The sequence below is a fragment of the Harpia harpyja genome, chromosome 1, assembly GCF_026419915.1.
Source record: "Harpia harpyja isolate bHarHar1 chromosome 1, bHarHar1 primary haplotype, whole genome shotgun sequence".
Classification (NCBI taxonomy): Eukaryota; Metazoa; Chordata; class Aves; order Accipitriformes; family Accipitridae; genus Harpia; species Harpia harpyja.
In genome coordinates, this window is record NC_068940.1 from 2,871,059 (window position 1) to 2,893,612 (window position 22,554).

Below are 22,554 nucleotides of genomic sequence, written 5' to 3' on the forward strand. Positions count from 1 at the left end.
CCTACTTGCCTTTCGCCTCTCTTGTTCCAGCAATAATCTTTCAGACTTTTTGAGCAGTCAGTCACCATTCTGTGTTATGAAAGCCAAAGCCAATCTAAATGCATTGATGGAGGATCATGGTAAGAGGTCAATTTGCCAATAAATTCAATGGAAGTCACATTTGGGGCGGGAGGGGGGATGGATTTTTTTCTTTTGAGGTTATGAATTCAGCTCCATTGCCACATTCAGGCCTCTTATAGTCTTTCCTATTAAGACCCTTGTCCTTAAGATGATTTACAGAAACTGAGACAACCTCCTTTACTGCTTGTATAAGTGATTCTGGCTGACAGTCTTGCAACGTGGTTGGAGTTTTTGGTTTGGTGTTTTCCCAGCTCCATCACTCTTCTCATCCCCATGTGATCTTAAGATAGATCAAATATTCTTTCTTCTAGACTCAAAGCTGATCACTATACTGTCAAGTACATGAAGTAGCATAAGAAGATTATCCAATAATGCAAAATCCTTGGAGAGCATTAAAACACCCACCACAATCTTGCATTCTTGATTAAAAAGGTTTTGATACAGGTGGCCCAGAATAATTTAAGCCTTGTCTATATCAAAGATGGTGACATATGTAAACTTAAGACTCTGCTTCCATTCAATAAATACTGTCAAAGTAAACGTTACGTTCCTCGTTAGACAGTTGTCTGCTGCTTGTGCTGTGTTTATCACTTGTGGGGAATTATATGCCTGTACAGTGCTTAGGAGAGTTCTCATGTCAGGAACCCTTGTTGAAGTTCTGGACTCCTGGTTGCATTTTTTTCTCTTTTGTTGGTAGACCTTGCTTCCTTGTACATATGTCATTTCTGTAAGACACAGTAGTGCTGAGAGACTTCTTAAAGATCTAATAGTCCTGAAATTTATTTTAAGTAGTGTGTCTTGTATTCTGCCTACCATCTCTGGTACTAGGAAAAGAAAATGCAAGTATTATGTTGATTAAGTGAAATTGTGCATAGGCTTCCATGGCTGTTCCAGAGGTTGAGCTATTGCCTGACACTGTATTCCACTCCAGTAATCTATGTGTGTTGGTTTAAGTTAACTGTGCTCTCCAAAGCGCTGGTGTCATTGTTTGCCTGCTTCATTGTTATGTCAGCTTGAGATTGACGGGGCAGTGATGTGGAGAAACACACTGAACTCTGCTAAACGTTATATATTGGATTTAGCTGCCAGAGCTATACCAGAGTGAGAGAGCAATCTTACAACTGATGTTGACTGATGCAGCAAATACCATTCATTCTTTCCAGCAGCCAGTGGGGATGCTGCTGTCAGTAACTCTCAGAATGCAGTCCACACTGACATTTTTTTGGTGTTCTCACATTAGGCCTAGTCACTAAACAATCACTTGGATGCCATGACCAGTTTTCAGTCCTTGTTTCTTAGTTGAAAGTCCATCACAGATTTTTCTGTTGCAGGAAATGTTGATAAAGTAAACTTTTGTGAGCACAGTTGTTAATGTGTAACCCAAATAGGATTTACTATTAAAACAAAGAAAAAAGCCTGGCATGTATTATGATGGGACTTACAGACTGTACGATGAAGAACCAATTACTGCAATGGTAGGGAGCCTTCGCTCCGAAGGAATCCTTCACAGTGCTGATTTTGTAACCAGCCCTTCGTGTCTATTCCCTCTCTAGTCTTGCTGGGGGATGTTCTAAGTGGCAGATTCCAGGAGCTGGGGCTTCCTCCTGCCTGACCTCTGGAGCCCAGCCTGGTGTGTCCGAAGGTCTGGGGCTCTGTCCATCCCGGGCCCATGGATGCAGCTGCTGCTTCTTTCTTACTTGGGATTCAACGAGTAGCGAGGCTGGGCATATGCAGACACATACACTACAGACAGGGCCCGTTACACAGCTTGCTATACACCATGTGTTGTCTTCAACACCCACGTAAAACACTGTCAGAACTTGTATAAAATATAAGTACAGGCAGCCAAGTCTCCTTCCTTCTCTTCAGCTGATCAGGATTGAACTTCATTAGTGAAAACACACCCTCCCTGCTGCAGCCTCACAAGCTCACATGGAAGTTCATGAATCCCCCAACTACCAGTACAACCCTCGGTGTGTCTAATGCCCTCTTCTGTGCTTCACAGGTCTCCTACTTACCAGCTGGGCTGGGTTAATGCACAGTAGCAGAGAGATGCATGTGCCCTTATGCACACCTACGTGCATGGATTCCCTCGAATACCAGCACGGGCCCTCCGCCTGTCAAGCACCCCTGCCTGGGCCACCTATTTGCTGGCTAGAACAGCTTGAAGTTTGCTAGTGAATTACACCCATGCACACCTGCCATGCATACCAGCTTTGGGGGAAATACAACCCTTCTGGCCCACCCCAGCAGCTGGCTGGGGCACATAGACCTTATGACCTGTGATTCCCACTCCAGTTGCTGGTGCTGAGAGGCCCTTACTCTGCTTCTGTCATCCCAGTTCTCCCCTTTAGCTGGTACCTGTAAGCACGTGAGTGACTGTGAAGGCTGTGACCCGTGGTACCACTTGAGCGGCTGCAGCGGAGACTCTCGTTCGCTCCGGTTGCTGGCACCAGGGGTGTCTTCACCCACTGTCTGACTGCAGCTGCTGGCCCAGAATTCATTCCCACAGTAGCTCCAGATACGTGCTCCGAAGACCGGTGGACACGCTGGGATCTGCAGTTCCCCTTCCAGCGGAGACCCTCCTTCTGTGCGGTTGCTGGCACCCCATGCCCAAGCACAGCTTCATCCCTCGTCTGACTCCAGTTGCCAGCCCTGAACTCACTCACGCCTGCCTCCAGTTGCTGGCACGCAGTCCTTAGAGCACACGTGCATGTCGGCTTGAGAGTGAGAGTGCTTAGAAAGATAGTTAGGATTTAAGAAGATAGGATACGCTGCAGTGAGCAGGTGCAGGGCTTGGTCAGACAGGCGTAGTAACCGGCAACTCTTTATGCAGCTGACCCCTATGATACCCTTTTTTATTGCTCCACTTCTGTTCCTCCCAGTTACCCTTCTCCTAAACTTTCCTTGATGAGCATTGCATAGTCCCACAGGCCTCCCTTGAATATCCACAATCCTTGTGTTCCTCTTGTTTCCCACTTATTAGCAGTTTACGAGGTCCAGACTGGCCCTCTAAAGCTATGCATGGAGTTTCTTAATAGCCCATCAGTTAGCAACTGGAGACTTTTGGTCTTTGTTATTGTCTCTGTTATCCTGTGTCTATCAGGTTTATGGCTCTATTTGTTTATCATTTTACTTATTCCCCCTACTGTTGTGCTTGTTCCTCTCGGTTTACTTATTATCCCCTTTGCACTGAAAGGTCTTTGTTTGGATAACATTAATGAAGCAGATTTTCCTTTGTTTACTTTTCCACATAAATATTTAAATTTGGGTTTGAGCTGATCAGTAGCATTGAACTTTCCCTACAGTGAGTATTTATGAAATTAAATGTTCTCTTCTCTTTTTTTTTTTTTTTGTTTTATTGCAAATAGGTACATGGCACCTGAAGTTCTAGATGATTCCATAAATATGAAACATTTTGAGTCATTCAAACGAGCAGACATCTATGCAATGGGATTAGTGTTTTGGGAAATAGCTCGGCGATGTTCAATTGGTGGTATGTGGCAATCTTTACAAAATTGGACATACTAAGGAATTATAAGTAACTTACAGAACCTGAATAAGTTTGAGTAAACAGTTTGCTCTAAAAACGGTGCAAGGTAATAGCCAGTACATCTCAGACTTTCTAATTGTTAATCCTGTAAATGATGACTGGTTTATTTGACCTCTTTGTAAATTGATTAACCATACCTGTTGAAGAAAATAGGAAATATCCTTGTCTATATTAATTTTTTTCTAAAACCTTTACTTAGAGGGGAGAAAAGGCTGAAGTTAAATGTCCTTGAGAGCAAGGGGCAAACACCATAAGTGAGGGCTAGCTATAATGTGTTCAGATAACATCCATACCTTATTTAAAATAGAACATGCTATTATAAATCATATACTAAAGACACGCTTCTTGGAAGCATAACATATGAAAGATTTGACATAGTTTCCATCTTTTCCAAATACATAAATTTCAAAATTAAAAGTTCTTCAAGGGTAATGTAAATACTCCTAAGGTACGGTTAAGGATTTTTTTTTTTTTTAATTTATTTGTCAGTCATTGTAATGTAATTTTTAAAAATTAAAACCAAAAAAGAAAACAGTCGAGTACTGATAAGGAACACAGTAAAAAGTGAAGAATATGTAATACAGTGTTAGCTAAAATAAAGCTATTTTCAATCTATTACAGGAATCCATGAAGATTACCAGTTGCCGTACTATGACCTCGTTCCTTCAGATCCTTCTGTTGAAGAAATGAGGAAAGTTGTGTGTGAGCAGAAGTTAAGGCCCAATATTCCAAACAGATGGCAGAGCTGTGAGGTATTAACTAACCTTGCTAAAGCTGTTTTAACGGACACTAGAGCTTTTATTGATTTCAATGGCTTAAAAATTGTGCTTGTTGTTGGAGGGAGAAGGGTTGCTTCTGGGATAACTTAATTTCATTCTGATCGTTGTGGCTTTACTGAATGTCATTGATCCTTGATTATACATTAATATTTAATGTAATTTCACAAAAATTAGTAGCTAATCCTATGTGGAGGATTTTAGGATCCCTTCCTGAGAAGCATAGGTGATGCTAATGTAAATTAAAGGTAGTCTGAATTACATTATACAGGAAGCATCACTGCAAATAAATTGTGCAGCTGGGGGTTGTACTGCGTCTGGCTGGGATTGAGTTAGCTTTCTTCAGAGCAGCCTGTATGGTGCTGTGTTTTGGATTCGTGGCCAAAACAGTTTGATAGTAGACCGATGTTTTAGCTATTGCTGAACAGTGCTTGCACAGCTTCAAGGCTTCCTCCGTTTCTCACTCTGCCCGCCCAGCCGCTGAGTAGGCTGGGGGTGGACGAGAGGCTGAGAGGGAACACGACTGGGAGAGCTGACCCAAATCGATCGGGGGGGATATTCCATACCATGCAATGTCATGCTCAGCAATAAAACCGGGGGACGGGGGAGTTTTCCAGGGGTTGCTGTTGCTCAGGGACTGGCTGGGCATCATTTGGATGGTGGTAAGCAATTGGGTTCGTATCACTTGGTTTTCTTTGTTTTGGCTTGGTTTTCCCCCTTTGCCTACTAAGCTGTCTTTATCTCAACCCACGAGTTTTCTCACTTTTGCCCTCCTGATTCTCTCCCCCATCCCACTGGAGTGGGGAGGAAGCGAGCGAGCAGCTGCGTGGGGCTGAGCTGCCCACTGGGGTTAACCCACGGCAGGCGTAGTAAAGATACATGAGCTAGTCAGGTCTGTGCCAATTGGTCTGTAACTAGGCTGGTTATCTCTTTGAAGAACTGGACTTGCTAGTTTCAGCTCAATACTCTGCCAACGCAGCAGTACTGTACTGCTTGTTGGGACACAAATGGTATCTTCAACAGTGCCGTGCTGCCTCGTGTGAATGCTCACTTGGAACTAACTCACTCAGGGGTCTTTGCCCTACCGTTGTGTAGTCAAGGAATATCCTACAGACTGGCCAGAATAGTAAACGCCTTTAGGAATTTTCATCCAAAACTGTGGAGGCCTTAGTGCTTTGTGTGTCTCAGAATTTGTACTGTGTGCACTTACTAAAAGATGAACACAGTTACTAGGAAGCTGAGACTCTAGTAAGCCAAAGGCTTAGAACTGAAGCGTGCATGTAGCGACCACTCCTGACCTGACCGTGCCTCTGTAGAAGTGCTTACCTGATTCTGGGGTGAGCTCATTACGCTGCACGGGTAGTATCATGCACAGCAGCGAGCTCTTGCCTTTCCAGCCAACTTTTGTTCATGTTGCTTGCTCTAGGAACCCAGCCAGGGCTAGAACCGATGCTTTCTGATTCAGAGCTTAGGAGAAGAGCTGCAGTAGGCTACAGTAGGAGTAAGAGATTGATAAGATACCATGTACTTTAGGTGGAAGAGGGAACTAGGTTGTGGCATGTGTGAAATGAATACATGGGTGAAGGCCTGAGATAACAGATTGGGCAAGAGAACGCAAGTAGGAGAGAAAGGCGATGATACGCACCAACAGACTGTAAAGTCATTTTTTAAATGCTGTCATTCCAATCCTGCAAACTTACTTAGCAGCTCAATGTGATACAGCTTTGGGTGTAATTCTTGGAACGTAGAGCTATTATTTTATTTCATCTTCAGTTCTTGTGTTATTTGCATTGTTACTTGTGTAGTAACATTCACGGATTGCAAAGAATGGCTGGCTGAAGGATAAAAAGACTCCAGAAATTTTCAGAGTCATTAGAGAGCTTCAATTTGAGGAAGACAGCTGATGAACTTTGAATTGCTCTACCTTGAACTAACTCCTTAACTGGAGGTACAATAAAAAAGAGTGTATTTTTGTCTAATGTGAAAATTCAGAAAACAGTTACAGACAAGCTACTAATTTTTCATTAAAATATTTTTGCATGGGCTGAAATTCTACTGAAAAATACTAGTTATGCTCTACAGGATTTTAAAGAATTTTATTTTTCTGTCAATAAAATAAGAATTCGAGGTTTTCATACAACACACAATTCCATGCAGCTGTAGTACTAGTAATAGTTTTCAGAAATGCATAAAGAGGCTAAGGCAGAACAGAGGTTACATGGGCTACGTTGGAAGAGCAGCACATATAATTACTTGTCTTTCCTTTGCAGGCATTACGAGTAATGGCAAAAATTATGCGGGAATGCTGGTATGCCAACGGAGCTGCTAGGCTAACAGCTTTGCGCATTAAGAAAACATTATCGCAACTTAGTCAACAGGAGGGGATAAAGATGTAATCCTGGATTTGCTACCGAAGAATACTGTAAAAATCCATATCTGCACCAGAGTGGCGTGTTAAGAAGGTTAATTGTTCTACCTCATTGGGGGAACAGAAGGATATTGCTGCCTTTTAGTGCTTCATAGGAACGTCACTTACTAGGATTTTTGTGGACGTGCTAAACAGTTGTGTTGGGTCCTTTCCGTGCACTATGAACCTCTTTCCCAGGTTACTTACAAAACATGGTGTAGTCTAGTTTTATTTTAATTAACCTATAATTTTTTATTTGGAAAGTTGATAGCTGGTCTTAACTTCTCGTTAACTGTGCTAAAAATAGGAGGTCACTTTTAAAATGGAACTGGTTCACTGTATTGTTCTAGAGTGCATTGATGGCTCTCTAAGCAGCTTTATTCCTGGCTGGTACATTGACTATTCTGAACCACTGTCATGGTTCTTTGATTCAGATTGTGAATGTACTGTTGGAGTATACTTTGCTAGCTATTAAGGTAGTATATCTCTTGGACTCTTACCTTGATTTACAAATTGACCTCATTCAGTTGTGGGAACATAATTTATGCAACTATACTTTATACGTGATTACTGGGGTTTTTCCACTTTCTCAGAACATTACATTGCCTTCAAAATAGATTGTATTATACCAGTAAGTGCCGCTTTTGAGTCTTTTAATGCAGAATAGTAGGAGCGTACAAAGCCGATGGTACTTTTGGTTTCAAAAATACAAGTTAAAAATCAATCGTTCCTTTGCCTAGCTAAGATCTAATTCACACTCGTTTTCAGCAAGTGAGCACATGATTCATGGAACACCTTTAATTTTACCAAAATCTGACTCTTTAAACCACTGTAGGAGTTTTAAATAGTGTAAGCTAGTTAATTCACTGTCATATTTTGTAATTGTCAAGTCATCAGTCATAATTATATATAAGATTTTTTTTTTAATCAAGTGGTACTTCTAAAACGCTTGAAGTACCTATCTACTTCAGAAAAGTAGCAAGAGGAGTAAGGTGTTCTTAAGGGAGATTTTGCTCCATTAAATCAAATATGAAAAGCTTATTTTCTGTGCAGTTCTGCAGAGTCTTTAAGGCTCAAAGAACAATATTTGCAATTAAACAAGGATTAAGTGCACCTGTAATTAGGGAGAAGTTATTTGGGCTTTTGTACTAGAAAGTTCAAAGCTGCTTATAAATTTTATGTGCATATATTTTGTGTGTGCCTCATACACAGAAAGTGGTGAGCTACAGAAAGTGGTGAGCTGCAGGTCTTTGGATACAAATACCAGAGGATTCCAGCAATCCTCTTCATAGTTACAAGAACAAAGCTTATGGTGGCTTGTGTTGTCATAAGAACGCAGAAGAATATGCATGGCTTTAGTCAAGATTTGCCTGAGATTTTAAGGATATTACAAGATTTTTGCAAACCCGTTTAGAAATTGAATTGCTTCCTGCCCGAATGTACGACTTCTGGAAGGAACTGGGGGACTTAATATGGAAAATTCTCTTTAAAAAAACTGCTGTTACCAGGATATTTTTTTTTAATTGCAGTTTTAGGAGGAGTCCGGTTGACCTTGGTTTCATTAATGCCTGAAACACTCAGTTGTATGTCAGTATGTAAAAGTGCCTGGTAAATAATATGCCACCTAACCTCCTACTTTCCAGAACACATCAGTATCCATCCTGTTGTGCAACATGCTCGGCAACCTTCACTCTGCTTCCTTTTCATCCTTCAGCACACAGTCCACTGAGAGAGAGCTTCTCACAAAGCCAGTAGCAGCGGCAGGGTGGTTCCTAACAGAAGCATAGTCGAGATTGTATTCTGTGGTCTGTGATATGTGGTAGTTAAAGCAGTAAGATGGATGGGTCCTAGCAAGAAGAGGCTATATAGGTGACGTGAGGCTTAGCCAAGATGAACCTTAGCACTTTGCTAACTCTTGCGTATTTCCAAATTCTTAGTGCTTGCTTGGAGGTAGGTTTAACTGATGTGGGAATTACAGACCTTCAGAGGTTGAACTGCAAATAATGAAATGCTTTATTCAACCACCTTTATGGGTGAGTTTACTCGTACTGGAAGGTGGCATCCAGGAAAAGAAGAAAAAGTAAGAGAAGTTCTTGGAAAACAATTGATTTTAAACATATGTACAGCTGTCGTGCTTACGTTTGTTTAGCATTATCTGACCAGTCAGGCTTCTGTGCTTCAGGCCTCTATCAGTCAAAGCTGCACCAAAAATGACTTCGTGTAGGTATTTTAAATAAACAATGCCTTTGTGCAAATGGACAGCTGTGCACCACAGAGTTTTTTCAATTATGACTGTTCTAAAAAAATGATTGAATATAACTAAACTCCCAAGTCTATGTACTTCGCATGCCTCTAACAAGTTCTATGTATCTAGACAAATATTTAAAGAAAACAGGTCAGCATCAAAGTAGAATTTACTAATCTCCATACTAATTTCAAAGGCTTTCTATTTAAACAATTAAACTTTTTGAGTTTTTCATAGGCGTAACTGGATCTTTACCATAGATGCAAATGGTATAGTTCATACTTTAGAATCATCAGACTGCTGGCATGCTTCAGATCTTTAAGGTAATCTTGATGGTAACATGAGAGAGCTTCCAATATAATTCATCAAATAATTTCATTAGTAGCTTTTTTTAGCACCTACAAAACCTTATCACCGTAACGTTTAGTTTCCTAAAATATAAGGAGCAGTTCTGTTGCATTTAAAAGAGAATCTGTGGCAGCTGAACAGCATCATCTCATGTTACATCTGTCTCATCTCATTCTTCAGTCTTCATTCTCCTGAATTGCTAGCAACTATTCTTATATTGTTCTAATTTTTCCCTTTGTAATGGAAGCTTGCAAAAACAAAGCACAGGAAGGATGCTTGATACAGTGTGTGATGTTAGGAGTGTTATTTTGGGACAACCTTATTATTCATATTGGAATGCTGAACAGGACAATTCTGAATAGAGCTATATGTATCCTCAGTTCTGACACCACAGCTTCAAGCTTTGTTCTTCTTTTCCATTATATAAACTGAACACCTTTTACAAAGGCTGTGTCTGTATATATTATGTAACTTTAAATGTTACCTGTGTAAGATCATATCTTATATATATGGACACAGGTACACATAAGTATTTTTTAAATTAAGATTGTAATATCACCAGATCTGCTCTTGGAAATCCAGGGGGACCAAAATATTTTAGCATTCAAAATATTAATTTTGTATCATTTCAAGTATATACCAAAACAGTTTCTGATGAATACTGATGCAAATGTTTATTGTAAATATTACATACATTATACATTCACTTAAGTTTTTGTGGATTTAATCAATTTGACATTTTAGTAGCATTGAAGCCTCAGTTTGGTTTACAGACTTGTGACCGGGTGGATGTGGACATGGAGAATAAGGAGCATTGGAAATGGTCTGATGCTGAAAAGCCCAAAACATTGTGTTTGGAATGCTGGAATTCTTCAGGGACCTTCCGACCTTAAAAGCTGGAATTCTGGGATGTTTCTCAAGCTGACTTTCCAAGTATGACACACTGTCACCCTCCAATGGTTCCATTTGTAATCCTAAGAAAGACTTTGTATATAGGTAAAGACATTGGGATTGACTGTGTGGGAACATGAAGGTGTCAAATGAAATAAGAGGCTATTTTATTTTTTTCAGTAATGGTTCTGAGTGTGATTGCCATGAAATTCACCTTTTAGTTAGTTCCTTGTTTATATCGTGCCATTGAAACGATTGCAAGGTGTTAATCATTTTGTGTTTTAAAACAAAAAAACTTCACCATATCAGTTGCTTTAAACTCAAATTACCTCTTAAAAGACCAAGGTACATTTACCTCATGTGTATATAATGTTTAATATTTTTCAGAACATTCTCCAGGTTTGCAGTTACATGTTTCTAGAAACATGGGTATTACTAAATTTACAACTTCAGCGGTACTAAATGTATTATCTGGTGCCCCAAAACACTTTAATTTTCTGTATTTTATTGTATTAGCAAGTTTGCTGCTTTGTCACTGTAGCACCTGCCCTTACATAGCTGTGTGGATACTGCCTTGTAAATTTTACTTTTTGGATGATTTGAGGATCCTGTACAGATGAGTGTCACTTTTTTTTAAACCTTACAAAATTGTGCATTTCCCTTACATTTCTGAAAATATGTATTGTATTTGTAGAGTATACATTTCAATGGATTGTAAATAGGACAGTAGAAGAGTGGATGCTTATGTTAAGTCCTAACACTACAGTAGAGAGATTAAAGCAGTGAAAATAAATAACTTTTTTCAAAATGCGTGAGTTGTCTTTCAGAGGAAGAAGTTGCAGGTAGGTGTGGGTCTGGGTGTGACGTTCTTACCTGCCAAAATGTGGGTTTACTGTGAATTCCTTTCCTCAGAAGGAATTTTTGCTAGTGTAAAAATGATAAAGGGGTTTGCCAACGCTGAGGCAATCCATCTCACGTATGCTATACAGATAATGATAAAGCACCTGATCTTTCTTGTGTCCTGCAATAATGTTTGAATAATTACCTTGCTGGTATCTCAGATCTCTTGGACAAAATAATTAATGACAAAGTGTTCCTTCTCTCCGTTTATATTTACATAGAAGTAACAGAGCTGCTGAGGATTTCAGACTACTTAAACAGCTGACCTCGGTGCATCACAGAACAGCAAGTAAAATCAGCTTGTGTTGGAGTAGATTGTTTTTGTGCAAAACTCCATTTTAGACTGGTGTTACATTTCTGAAGGAAGGTGAAGATGCAGACACAACAAAAAATATGACATCTCGCCCTTCCATAACTTTACGTGCATCCATTAATTTTGGCTTGGAAATAACCAGACTGAATTACCAAAAAGCACTTCTTCCAGAAAACTCTTTCTCCGAAAATGGGAAGCCGTAAGGTGTCCAGAGAAAGCCAAAAGCCACGTCAAAATGCTGTGTTCGTTTAAACTCTTTCACGGGAGGTATGATTATTTGGCTGAGAACATGCCTCTCTCCCTTGAGCAGCTAAAGGAAGGCCTTTCCTACCGCTGCAAACGACCAAAGTTCAGTAAAATCCCGAGTCCCCCTCATACATCTCTTAGTAGAGGAAATGTATGGCCTGGAAATAGCATAGTAATGTTGCTGTCTACCAAGCTTGGTTTTTTATTAAATAGTCTTCTGCGTTTCATGCTTTGAGGGACTGAACCTAACAACTGAAAATCCATGAACAGCAAACAGTTACCGCAAGTAACTTGGATGTGAGGATGTTTTAAGACCATTTTAGAGAAGATGTGAATTCAGGAGGTCTGCATGCTAGTTTGGATTACAAGTCAGGGTAAAGAGTGGCAGACTCTCAGCTGGTAGGTTTTGCCTGATAGAAATTGTTATTTTAAAGTGTGGGGCTGTTGAAATAGGTTCTTTTTAATACCTGCTGCACCGAAGTAACGAATATTTTGTGTAGGTGTAGCATAACTAAAGAGTGTATAAACAAACCACTTTTATGCAGTACCAAGTAAGAATTGCAGTTTTCCTTTTATGAATTTTTGTCAAGTGGGTAGCTGCTGTACAGGAATGTACCAGGTAATTCTAGTACAGCATAAGGGTGGTCCTGGTAGAAAATAGATTCCTTTTAAATAGGAAATTAAAAATTCCAAAGTTCTTATTCAATGCTCTTACTAGCTTGCTTTATCTATCAAGGCATGATGGTTTAATTGGTACTAACAGTAGGGAAGCACATGGGCACGGGCAGGTTTTGTAGGGGAATGCTCTACAGCATCACTCTGTTACAGATGTCTGGGTGACCGCTTGTGTGGTGGGATTCTGCGGGAGGGCTCCTGGTGAGCGACAGGGCTTCGGTCTTTCATCAGTTGAGAGACGTGTGGAAGGTATGTTGGTTTGTTTGCACTGCTTAGAGAATGTTTTTGTCTGGGAATTTGTGTAAGTGTTCATCATTTAATTGGAGAAGAGTTAACTAAAATCTTACTCTGCAAATCCCCTTGCTGACGTGATGGATTGCTGTGGTTTTATGAGTCTCATAATTCTGGCTTGGAGCGGCTGGAGTTGTTCCCAACTCCTCCAGGTTGGAAAAAAAAATGTAGGCGCAGCATTTGCTTCGTTAAGTTGACTAGACTGCAAATAAAGTGTCCAGAAGTCCCTGGGAAACCCACAGCCTTGAGTCTTCCTGAAAGTTTCTTGAAAATAAGATTTAAATCCCTAGTCTCTGAGATGTAATGGTACCTGAAATCAGTACCTCCCTTTTGAAGAGAAAAAAGCCAGACCAAGCTGTGCTGATAGGGTCCTGTGCAGAATTGCAGTGTTTATGGGAATTAAAATAGGTATATGGAGATGAAGATTCAACATCCTTGAGATGTGTTTCTGATCAGCTCAATTATGAAACTGAAAAGAGCTCTGCAATTGCCAGTGGCTGGAAGTCTGTGGAAGCTGTTGAAGAATTGGGCACATAAGTTGATATTCATTTTTAATTTTACATAATATCAAACACCTTTGTGTAGGTTTTTAAATGAGGGGAGAAGGGGTTGGAAATACGCCTTTCAGTCCGAGGAGAGTGCAGGACTTACAGGATGTGTAGGGGAGGAACAAAGGGTGGGGAAAGGGAGAGGTTTGGGTGATGGGGAGAGGAGCGAGGACGGGAAAATAGAGGGATAAGGGGATAAAAAGGGGGGGGGTCGCATGTAAGCAGAGTCGGCCGGTCAGCGTGCCGTTCTGGCCGTCTTCCCTAACCTTTTTAAATCCCTTTCTGCATCTTCCCCCGAGTGAGGGACTCGGTGCTGGGGACGTGGGGGTGTCCGAGGGCAGGGGGTCCCGCGTGTCCGTGGTGCAGCGACGGGAGAGACCGGGGTCCGCAGACCCAAGCGCCAGCAGCTGGAGTGGGACTGGGGGTCCGGGGGGGGTCTGCATCCCTGGTGCCAGTGACTGGAGCCAGCGCGGGTCTGGCTGCCGGCAGCTGGAGTGGGACTGAAGCCCCAAGTACCAGCGACTGGGGAGACTGGGATTCTGGGGCAGCCACTGGGCGGACTGTGTCCGTGTTCCCGCTAACGGACCTCCATCCTGCTCAGCCAGACGGGAGGAGGAGGAGGAGGAGGAGGAGGAGGCCGCTGGCTCCTATGGGTGCTCTGGGTGGCCAGCCACGTACACGTATGTGTGTGTTGCGTACGCGTCCTCTGTGCGTATGCCCACTGGGAATACATTTTCAGCCTCGGTACTCGTTTTAAGGAAAACGCTCTTCACCAGGAGGGTGCTTAAGCACAGGAGTAGGTTGCTCAGAGCAATTCTGGACTGTTCGTCCTTGGGGACTTTCAAAATTTGACTGAATGAGATTCTGAGCAATGTGGTTTAGCTGGGTTACTCATAGAGGGCATGGGGGCTCGACAGAGAGATGTCAGGCTCTGTTGGCCACCAAAAATTGTTTGGCATGCTGCTGGTGCGAGTATAGGCTCTTGGTCTCCTTGAAGAACCTGGTAAAGACATAGCAGAGTGTGTGCCAGTCCACGTCTGAAACTTTTTGTGACTGTTGCCAGTTATCCCACGTCTTAAAGATCAGCGTGTTGCCACCAGCCTGAGTTCATCTAGCGTACTGAGAGTCTGTGGTCGGCCAAGGGCAAAGCAGTCACTGGGATGAGACGCAGAAAGTCATGACACCGAGAAAACCACGTGGCATGTTGTCCTTCTCAGACACAAAGTCTGGGTCAGGGTTAGTTCATATGTGGTGTTCTGCTCAGGTGGCTGCTGGAAGTATCGAGCCTAAGGTCTTCTCATCCCTACCACGTTGCCCTTCGTTGGCTGGTGACCATGCTTGGAGTTGATAGATCATTCATACAGCAGGTGCCACCTGTAACAAGTGTTAACAGCAATTAACCTGCTGTTAACAAATTAACCTGCTGGTGTAGACTTACTCGCAGTTATTTGTTTTGCATGAGTATTTGTGCCCCAGTGCAGGTCTTGAGATTACATGCCTGCCTTTCGTAGCTTGGGCAATAAAAGCTTGTACTTCCAGAACCGGAGGTCGCTATTTTGATTCTTGGCATTGGTCATCTGCCCACAGGGACTAACATACTTAGAAAACATCTACTTTATTGTGGTTTTAAGCTAAACATCAAAAAAAATTACAAGACAGAAGCAGTAACAGTCTTAAGAAAAGATGAGGTAAAGGGAGAATTGGTGATAAATTCCAAGCTGACTTGGAGTTGTTACAGCTTACCTATTGCTCTGGACATCCCCACTTTAAAATTTGTATTCATGCTTTTTTCCACAAGTCATGTATTCCCATTCCCTTCTATGCTGTGGGCCTTCGAAACTCATGAGTATAGTCCCAGTGGCCAAATTCTTAAGGGTAAGGAATGGCAACATAAGAAGTCTTTGATACCACAGTTGCTGCCTAATTCTTACTTATTTCCGAAGAGTGGAATCCGGCTGTGCTTTCTTCCATTAATGCCCTACTGTGGAATGGGCTCTCCGACCTACGTCTCCGTCCTAAAAGAGAAGCTTTTTGAAGCTTTGTTATCTTCTTTCTTACTCCATGAAGATTGTCTTTTGACGCTATTTGACAATAGCTTCTGGTGAAGGGTCAGCAAGATTCAGTCCCTGAACCTCTATAGGCAATTCTTCATGAAAGTGAACTACCTTTTTCATACCTTTTTTCAGGAAACTGCTTTGCCTATGCTTGTTTTGCAAAGACAGTGCTTCCCACGCTACATGTTAGAAGGCTTTGTGGTTTTGTATTGGCAGACCTGAGCCCTTACAGAGAACCTCATTTCCATCTACCCAGGTCTGAAAGATCCGTGGACTGTTAGTCTCTTCACTGCAATAATATTGTCAAACTGCTGATTTCAGTTTCTTCCAAAGGCTCCTTCTGCTAAGGCTCACGCGATCGCGGTGCCTTACAGCCTCTTCGGGGCTGCTGTGCACGTCATTGCTGGTGCCGTAGATAAGCACTCCCCAGTTCTTAAAACACTCGGAATAGTATTGAACTGGAAGAAGGAGGGGGGAATATTGTAAAAAAGAAATTTTTACAACATTTCTTTGTTAACTTCGTCAGGTGGCGTTGTCGGTACGTACGGTATGCTCGCAGCCCTCTCTTTTAAAGTCCAAATCTTCCAGTTCTGTGGTGAAGAGGATTCTCCAGAAGGGGACGTGGGTGCTTTGCTCCCTTTATTGTTGCCACAGTTGCACGTAGGAGGCTTGAAGTACAATACTGAGGAAACTGGTATGGTAAAATTTATCTGAGTGCTTGCTTACAGATAATCTCAGTGCAACTGTACAAATAGATAACACATTTTGGAGAAAAGTTCCAGGTAAGTAACCTGGCTTTGTTCATCGTTCTACTAGTCTTTGAGTTCTAACGCAAACGAAAAATGATATAGTTTAGGCTCTTAATGATTTCTTCCTCCGTAACGATGTGTGGCTGCAGCCATTTTTCCAGTTGCCTGTAGCCAGATGTATGTTTTGTTGTTTCCTCTTCCAAAGATGTTGCATTCTGGAGCTGAAAATAATTTCAAATTGTTTTAAAAAGAAAGAATTTATGCTAAAGGCGGTATATTCAATACATTTATTTTAAATTAGAAACAGATGGTTTCTTTAGACTATTTGAAACCTGGCTCAAGTTAAAGAAACTTCTTTAATATGCGGTTCAACTGATAAATGTTTAAGCACTACTGTTTTTCATGTCACATCACTCTCATTTTTAGAAGGTGAATGGCAGCTTGGGTCTTTTTTCATCCATCTTCCCAGCAGGATCTGCTCTGCTGGGAATAATTAAATTGGTGTTTCTGTGTTGTGTTTTGTGTGTATTTAGTGTTGTAGTATGAAGAAAGACAATTCCAGCTCTCATCTTGCTTGTTTCCCCCCTCTTTTTTAGCTAATGCAAAATTCTGCTTGCTAGCATGCGTGTCGAGTCACTCGTGCTCGCCTCGCTCCCTGTCTCCCCGCAGAAGAGACGGCACCAGTTGCGTTTCCTGCTCCGTGTGAGAAATCCACATGGAAAGTTGGGGGACAGTTGGATTGGTTTAGTTCACTTGAAAAGGTAATCCTTCTCTGCAATTTCTTGAGCAACTCTCTTGCTTTTCTGCCAGTCTGGCTCTTGGAGACTTGCTTCATAAGCAACCTTTAGTGAGAAGTTTTATCCCAGCAGCAGGTCTCCCTCTCCCTGCAGTCCTACCTTCAGTGTTGATCGGTTTTGACTGGCATCAGCAGCTGCATTGTAAAAGGACTTTGGCCCCTTGGCATAAAAACACGATGGGTTTTTTTTAAATAGAATGTAATTTTTAAAAGCAAATCCTCCCAGTCCCAGCTATTTTTCTCCAGGCCTTTTCAACCCAAAGGAAATGTCAGGCTGCGCTTTCCAGCTGCCGTGCGTCCAACTGCTGCTTGCGCTGTCGGACGTTTGGTTGAGAACAGGTAATGTCATCAAGAGTTGCCACTGCCCTGCATCCATTTCAGGAGCAAATCTGTCTTCGTGTATGACAGCCCTCTAAAAATACGCTATACTGCCTTGGCGATAGTGATAAAGCAATGAAGGAGGGTTGTAAGTGGGAGTGCTAGTCAGGCCAGAGGGCTTTCCATCCGTCCCCTTGGATGCGGGGGGAAGAATTTTCATGCACCATTCGTGACATGAGCTCTCTCACTTGTGCACCCCTTCACATAGAACACTTCACAGGCGATTTTTGCTTTGGCAAAAGTAGACTGTTGTAATGGTTTATGATATCACCCTGGGAAATATCTAAACACTAGCTAGATGTAATTTCTTTACTGAAATTGCTTGGGAGAAAAAGGAAGGAGCGTTACAAGACTAGGGGTCCTTCAGTGTTATCTTGAGTAAAAACGATCATTATCATGTTATCCGTATTTTAACTGTAACAAGACTGAAAGCCTTTCTGGTTGGATTTCTTAAAATCTATGCTTTAAAGAATGCCTTGTTTATAGCAGCCCTTAAGCAAGCCAAAAAGATTTAAAAAAAATCAAATCAAAAGACCAGTGATGGCACTTTGAAGTATTAGCTCATTACCTTCAATACACATCAACATGAGTTTCCTTCAGTGTCCATCTGTTGGACTTGATTAAGAAGGCAGCTGTGCCCTGAGGTAAATATAAAACCTATGAGATACTGTAATCTTTCTAGATCTAAATTAGTTTGAGTTTCTCATTTTGAGGTTGATGCAGTCCTGGGTTACAGTAATACTTACACATGAAGACTGAGCTCCTGCAGATTCCATAGTTGATCAGAAAGCCAGGAGATTTAGAAGAAACTGGGAGATTTTTTTTTTTTTCCTGCACTCCTGAGAGTTTTAGCTGCATCCATATGCCTTACCTAAGCGGTATTGCAAAAATTAGCTGCTCTGCCCAAGGCATAGACAGACATGCACTTGTGAAGCAGCAGTAGCATTTAAGAAGCTTCCAGGAGTAGCTCTATGTTACTCATTCCTTTCCAAAGACATAACTGCTCAGGCAGTGGTCTAGTCACTAGGGTTTTCATGTGTTTTGGTGTGTTTTGTTTTTCCTTTATAGTCTTAAACACTTTTGAAGGTGATTTATATAGGCCACACAGTTCAGGAAGCTGTCGTCTCTTGAGATGATCTGTTTACCATGTCTAAGCTGGAGTACCGTAACTTCATAAATGATTACAGATGTTTTACATATGAGCGACTGATTAGGTTATGAATCAGTCCCTCAAATACAGACTTGTGTGCTTTTTCTGGCAGCCCCTTTCAAACTGTCTCCCTAGGTGAATCCTGACACTCGGGAAGCAGGAGCTCCACGTCCTCGCAGTGTACGTGATCGTGGGCCTGAAAGAGGTGGCCAGGCTGAAGGGACATCGGCTCATCCAGTATTCACAAAGGAAATACTTTGAAGAATCGATGGAAGAAATCAAAGCTTGGTTATCAAGCAAAGTTGTTTGTGCCAGGCCCTACTCAAAGAAACGCATTGGAAAATTTCCATAAAAGCAAGGAAAGGGTATTTAAAATCAGAGATGATCATGGAGAGGAAAGGAGGTGAGACAGCTGGCCGTCACTTGGTGTTGCGTGGGCACAATTTAGTATGGCCTGATGGCTTTTTACCCAGGCAAGTATCTCCAATACCCTATTCAAAACAGCCCTGAGACAGTGACACACAGACTGAGAAATAAGTCGTCTTCCTTCAGGAAGGCCTGGGAGTCACCTGACAAGCTAAAAATAATTATGGAAAGAAAAGCATCATAGCAAGGAACATAATGCAGGTATTTTTGAAGCTCTCAATAAAGAAATGGCTGTGCAAGACCACAAACGTGGTCTTATGCAATAAAAATTCAAAAGATGTGAAAATGATAAATTAAATCAAGGATGAAAAATCAAGGCTAAGAAAGTGAGAAAGAAAGAAACCAAGCTGTATCGCTAGCAGTTCTCATGCCATCTGTGCATATTGAGGAGGTGCTAGACAGAATTTTGCTGATGCATCCTATTTTGAAGGCGATGTCGAAGATAACGCAAGTATCGCATTGTCTGTAGTGTTATTTTTGTTCTTTCATACAGAAAATCATCCCAGAATCAGTTTGTTTTCATATGGGCTTTAAACAACAACCAAAAGACCCCAAAACATGGACCGTTGTAGTCTAAGCAGCTAGAACACCGAGATACAGAGAAAGCACAGCTGTCCAGTGGAGAAAAGAGGAGTGAAATGATAACCACTGAAGGAAAACACGCTCCTTATCTAGGAGGAAAACCGCGATTCTTTTTATGTCAGCCATCTCCAGTATAGTGAAAGGACATAAAGCAAGCTGGAAAATACTGATGCAGTCAATTATGTTTCTGCTGTGAATGTAGGGGATAAGTTATCCCTGATTATTCCATTCTGCAAAGGTCATCTTGCTGATGGCTTAAGGGAGCGAGAAAAAGCAGTGAGCTTTGGCATCCTAGTCTGTTGTGATGAGGCTTCTTCTCTTGCTTTCACAGAAAAACAACTGCTAGCTTTATCTTGTAGCAAGTACTACTACCGGGCAGCTCTAACTGTTCTGTTAGCAGACACAGTCCATGTTTTAGCCTCCCACTGTGTGCTTCGATTCGCCCCGCAGTTACTTAGAAAAGGACCACCGTTAATTCATGTGGTACAAATACACAGCGCAATCATAGCCAAGTAGTTTATCAGGCAATGTGAAGACTGTATCTGTAGGTAGGACAGAGATTCACTGCAGTCGGGAATATTCCAGCATTGCTAGTGTTTCCAGACTGCCCACCCTAACAGTTTTACATTCCTGACTTGAAAAAGTAGGTTTTCCATTCAAGTGTGTTTTTATGCATGTGCAGTCATGTCATGCTGCAGTTAGCAAAGCTACGCTTGGATCTTTTGGGAAGGAGGAGCTTTTTCTGCCAGAAGCTCTACAATTACTGGTGTTTTCCCTAGGTTTACAGCAGGTTACTTTCCCGTCTTGTTCCAAGAGTCCAGGAATGATGATGCATTGAGAAATGGAAGTTTGTTTATTTTTCAGAAACGCTTGTGTTTTACTCATAGTCCCCTAGGTTCAGCTGCGGGCATGCCTGATACTTCTCGCATGTTTTTGCTCTTGTCTTCAAAGTCACCATTTTGTAAACAGCATGGACATTTGGGATATTTTAATATATTCAAGTTCATTACTGAAGCGATCTTCAAAAGCTAACTCTGGTGTTTCACTGTGACAGGAGAGTGTCTGGATTCTCCTTCTATTTTCAGGCATTCATTTTCCACTGCTTTATATAGTTTGAGTCCACTTACAGAATTTAAGTACCTAAGTTATACACCTAGAGTAGGTTCAGTAGCCTAAACAAAGGCTTCAACTGCCGTAACAATGTCCTGGGATATCTCACGCGTTTACTGAAGCAGGCTGACACAACACAAAAGCAATGGAGACGTGCATCTTGCTGCAGTGACAGCTGGCGTGCCCCAGAGTGTCTAAAATGGCATTACCAGTTGTGTTTAGACTGAAAGCTGTCCTTAGAGTGGGATGATGTGAATGTGTGTATGTATGAGATTACAGTCTTCCGATATCTACGTATATAAAGGGAGCAACTGGCCTTCTGGTAATTGCAATAGAAATTTATCAATTTGGGTTTTAGTTATTGTTTTGTTTGCTTCATAGGTGCCTTCCCCCCCCCCCCCCCCCATTTGAGGAAACGCCTAAAATGAGCCAAATATTGTCATGATTCTGTATGCTTGCTTGATAATGTCAATTCCTGTTCATGACAACAAGAAATCACCCTATAAAGCTGATCTTTTCTGATCTGCTGTTCTGTATATTACCTACCTTTGATTGTATGCTGCTCTATGGGTTTACTCCTTAAGTTGAAACAAAAATAGTAGGCTGTGGGATATCTTTTTTTAATAAAGATTAACTCTGGGGGCTCTTTCAGCTTCATTTTAATAATAATTTTTAAATATTCTCTGCTTTGAAGATCAGTGTTGGACAGACGTGACTGATCAGAATCAAGGCAGCAGGAAGAAAAACGTTCTGCTTTCCTTTACGAGAAAAGGGAATGCACTTCCACGGATGAAATGAACAGAATGACCTTTTGAATTAAGACTTCTGTCCGAAACAGTAGGCCCGTCCTGTGGGGAGACCAAATCTACAGATCGGAAATTACTTTCACCTTACTTGTGGTTAGACTGGCGCTGGTACTTTAAGTTGCTCTTGTGCAGGGAAGAGCTGCTGATGTTGGATGCAAATAACTTATATACTCAATATAAGAAGGACATCAAACCATTAGAGTGTGTCCAGAGGAGGGTGACCAAGATGGTGAAGGGTCTTGAGGGCAAGACTTAAGGAGAGGCTGAGGTCACGTGGCTTGTTCAGCTTGAGGAAGAGAAGGCTGAGGGGTGACCTCATCGCTGAGGAGTGACCTCATCGCTGAGGGGTGACCTCATCGCAGTCTGCAACTTCCTCAAGGGGGCCATCAGAGGGGGAGGTGCTGATCTCTTCTCTCTGGTGACCAGCGATAGGACACGAGGGATCGGAATGAAGCTGCGTCAGGGGAAGTTCAGGCTGGACGTTAGGAAAAGGTTCTTCACTGAGAGGGTGGTCGGTCCCTGGAACAGGCTGCCCAGGGAAGTGGGGGCGATGCTCTTAGTCGTATGGCTTAGTTTTAGGTAGTCCTGCGAGGAGCAAGGAGTTGGACTCGATGATCCTCATAGGTCCCTTCCAACTTGAGACATTCTATGATTCTACTTGTGGCACCCTTTTTGAAGCATGAGCCCAAAAAGAGCAGTAAGGAGCAAGGTTAAAGACCCTCTGTGCTCCCATAGCTCACAAATATCTATAGTGTTCTAATTCAGTTTTCATTTTGTAGTAAGAACTAAGTTTTTAATAGAATATGCAAGAGAAAACCCATTTGTAATTTAATCAGTCTGTCCAGACTCTGCTGGTGTATAGGTAGATATTTCCTGCTGGTATAAAGGTAGATATTTTTGCTTATAAAAACATGGTATGCATTTTTTTCTACAGCTGAAGCTGTTAAATCCATGCTGTTTGAATGCATTTGTGAGGTGAGTTCATGTGGTTGTCAGAATTGCTGCTTGGTTCAGCAGTATTTTGTTCCAGTGATCCTGAATGGCGACGCATATGTTTTCCAGAAAAGATGTCTTACTGTTTTGGAATATGAAGAAATGACATGGAGGACTGCATCCTCGGTAAGTGAGGTGGTTGCACATTGTTATGGAAATCTCTGTAATTGGAATATCGGTGAAAAGCCATTACTTCC

The 22,554-nt window shown here is 41.8% G+C and overlaps 1 protein-coding gene across 1 annotated transcript in view; it reads left to right on the forward strand.

Moving 5' to 3' along the window:
• Positions 1-11,148, forward strand: part of TGFBR1 (transforming growth factor beta receptor 1) — a 36,304-nt gene extending 25,156 nt beyond the window's left edge. The window contains exons 7-9 of the mRNA XM_052798623.1: positions 3,492-3,616; positions 4,295-4,425; positions 6,720-11,148. Of these exons, the coding sequence (XP_052654583.1) occupies positions 3,492-3,616; positions 4,295-4,425; positions 6,720-6,845 (382 nt within the window). The 3' untranslated portion in view covers positions 6,846-11,148. The remainder of the gene's footprint in view (positions 1-3,491; positions 3,617-4,294; positions 4,426-6,719) is intronic.
• The last annotated feature ends 11,406 nt before the right edge of the window (positions 11,149-22,554 follow it).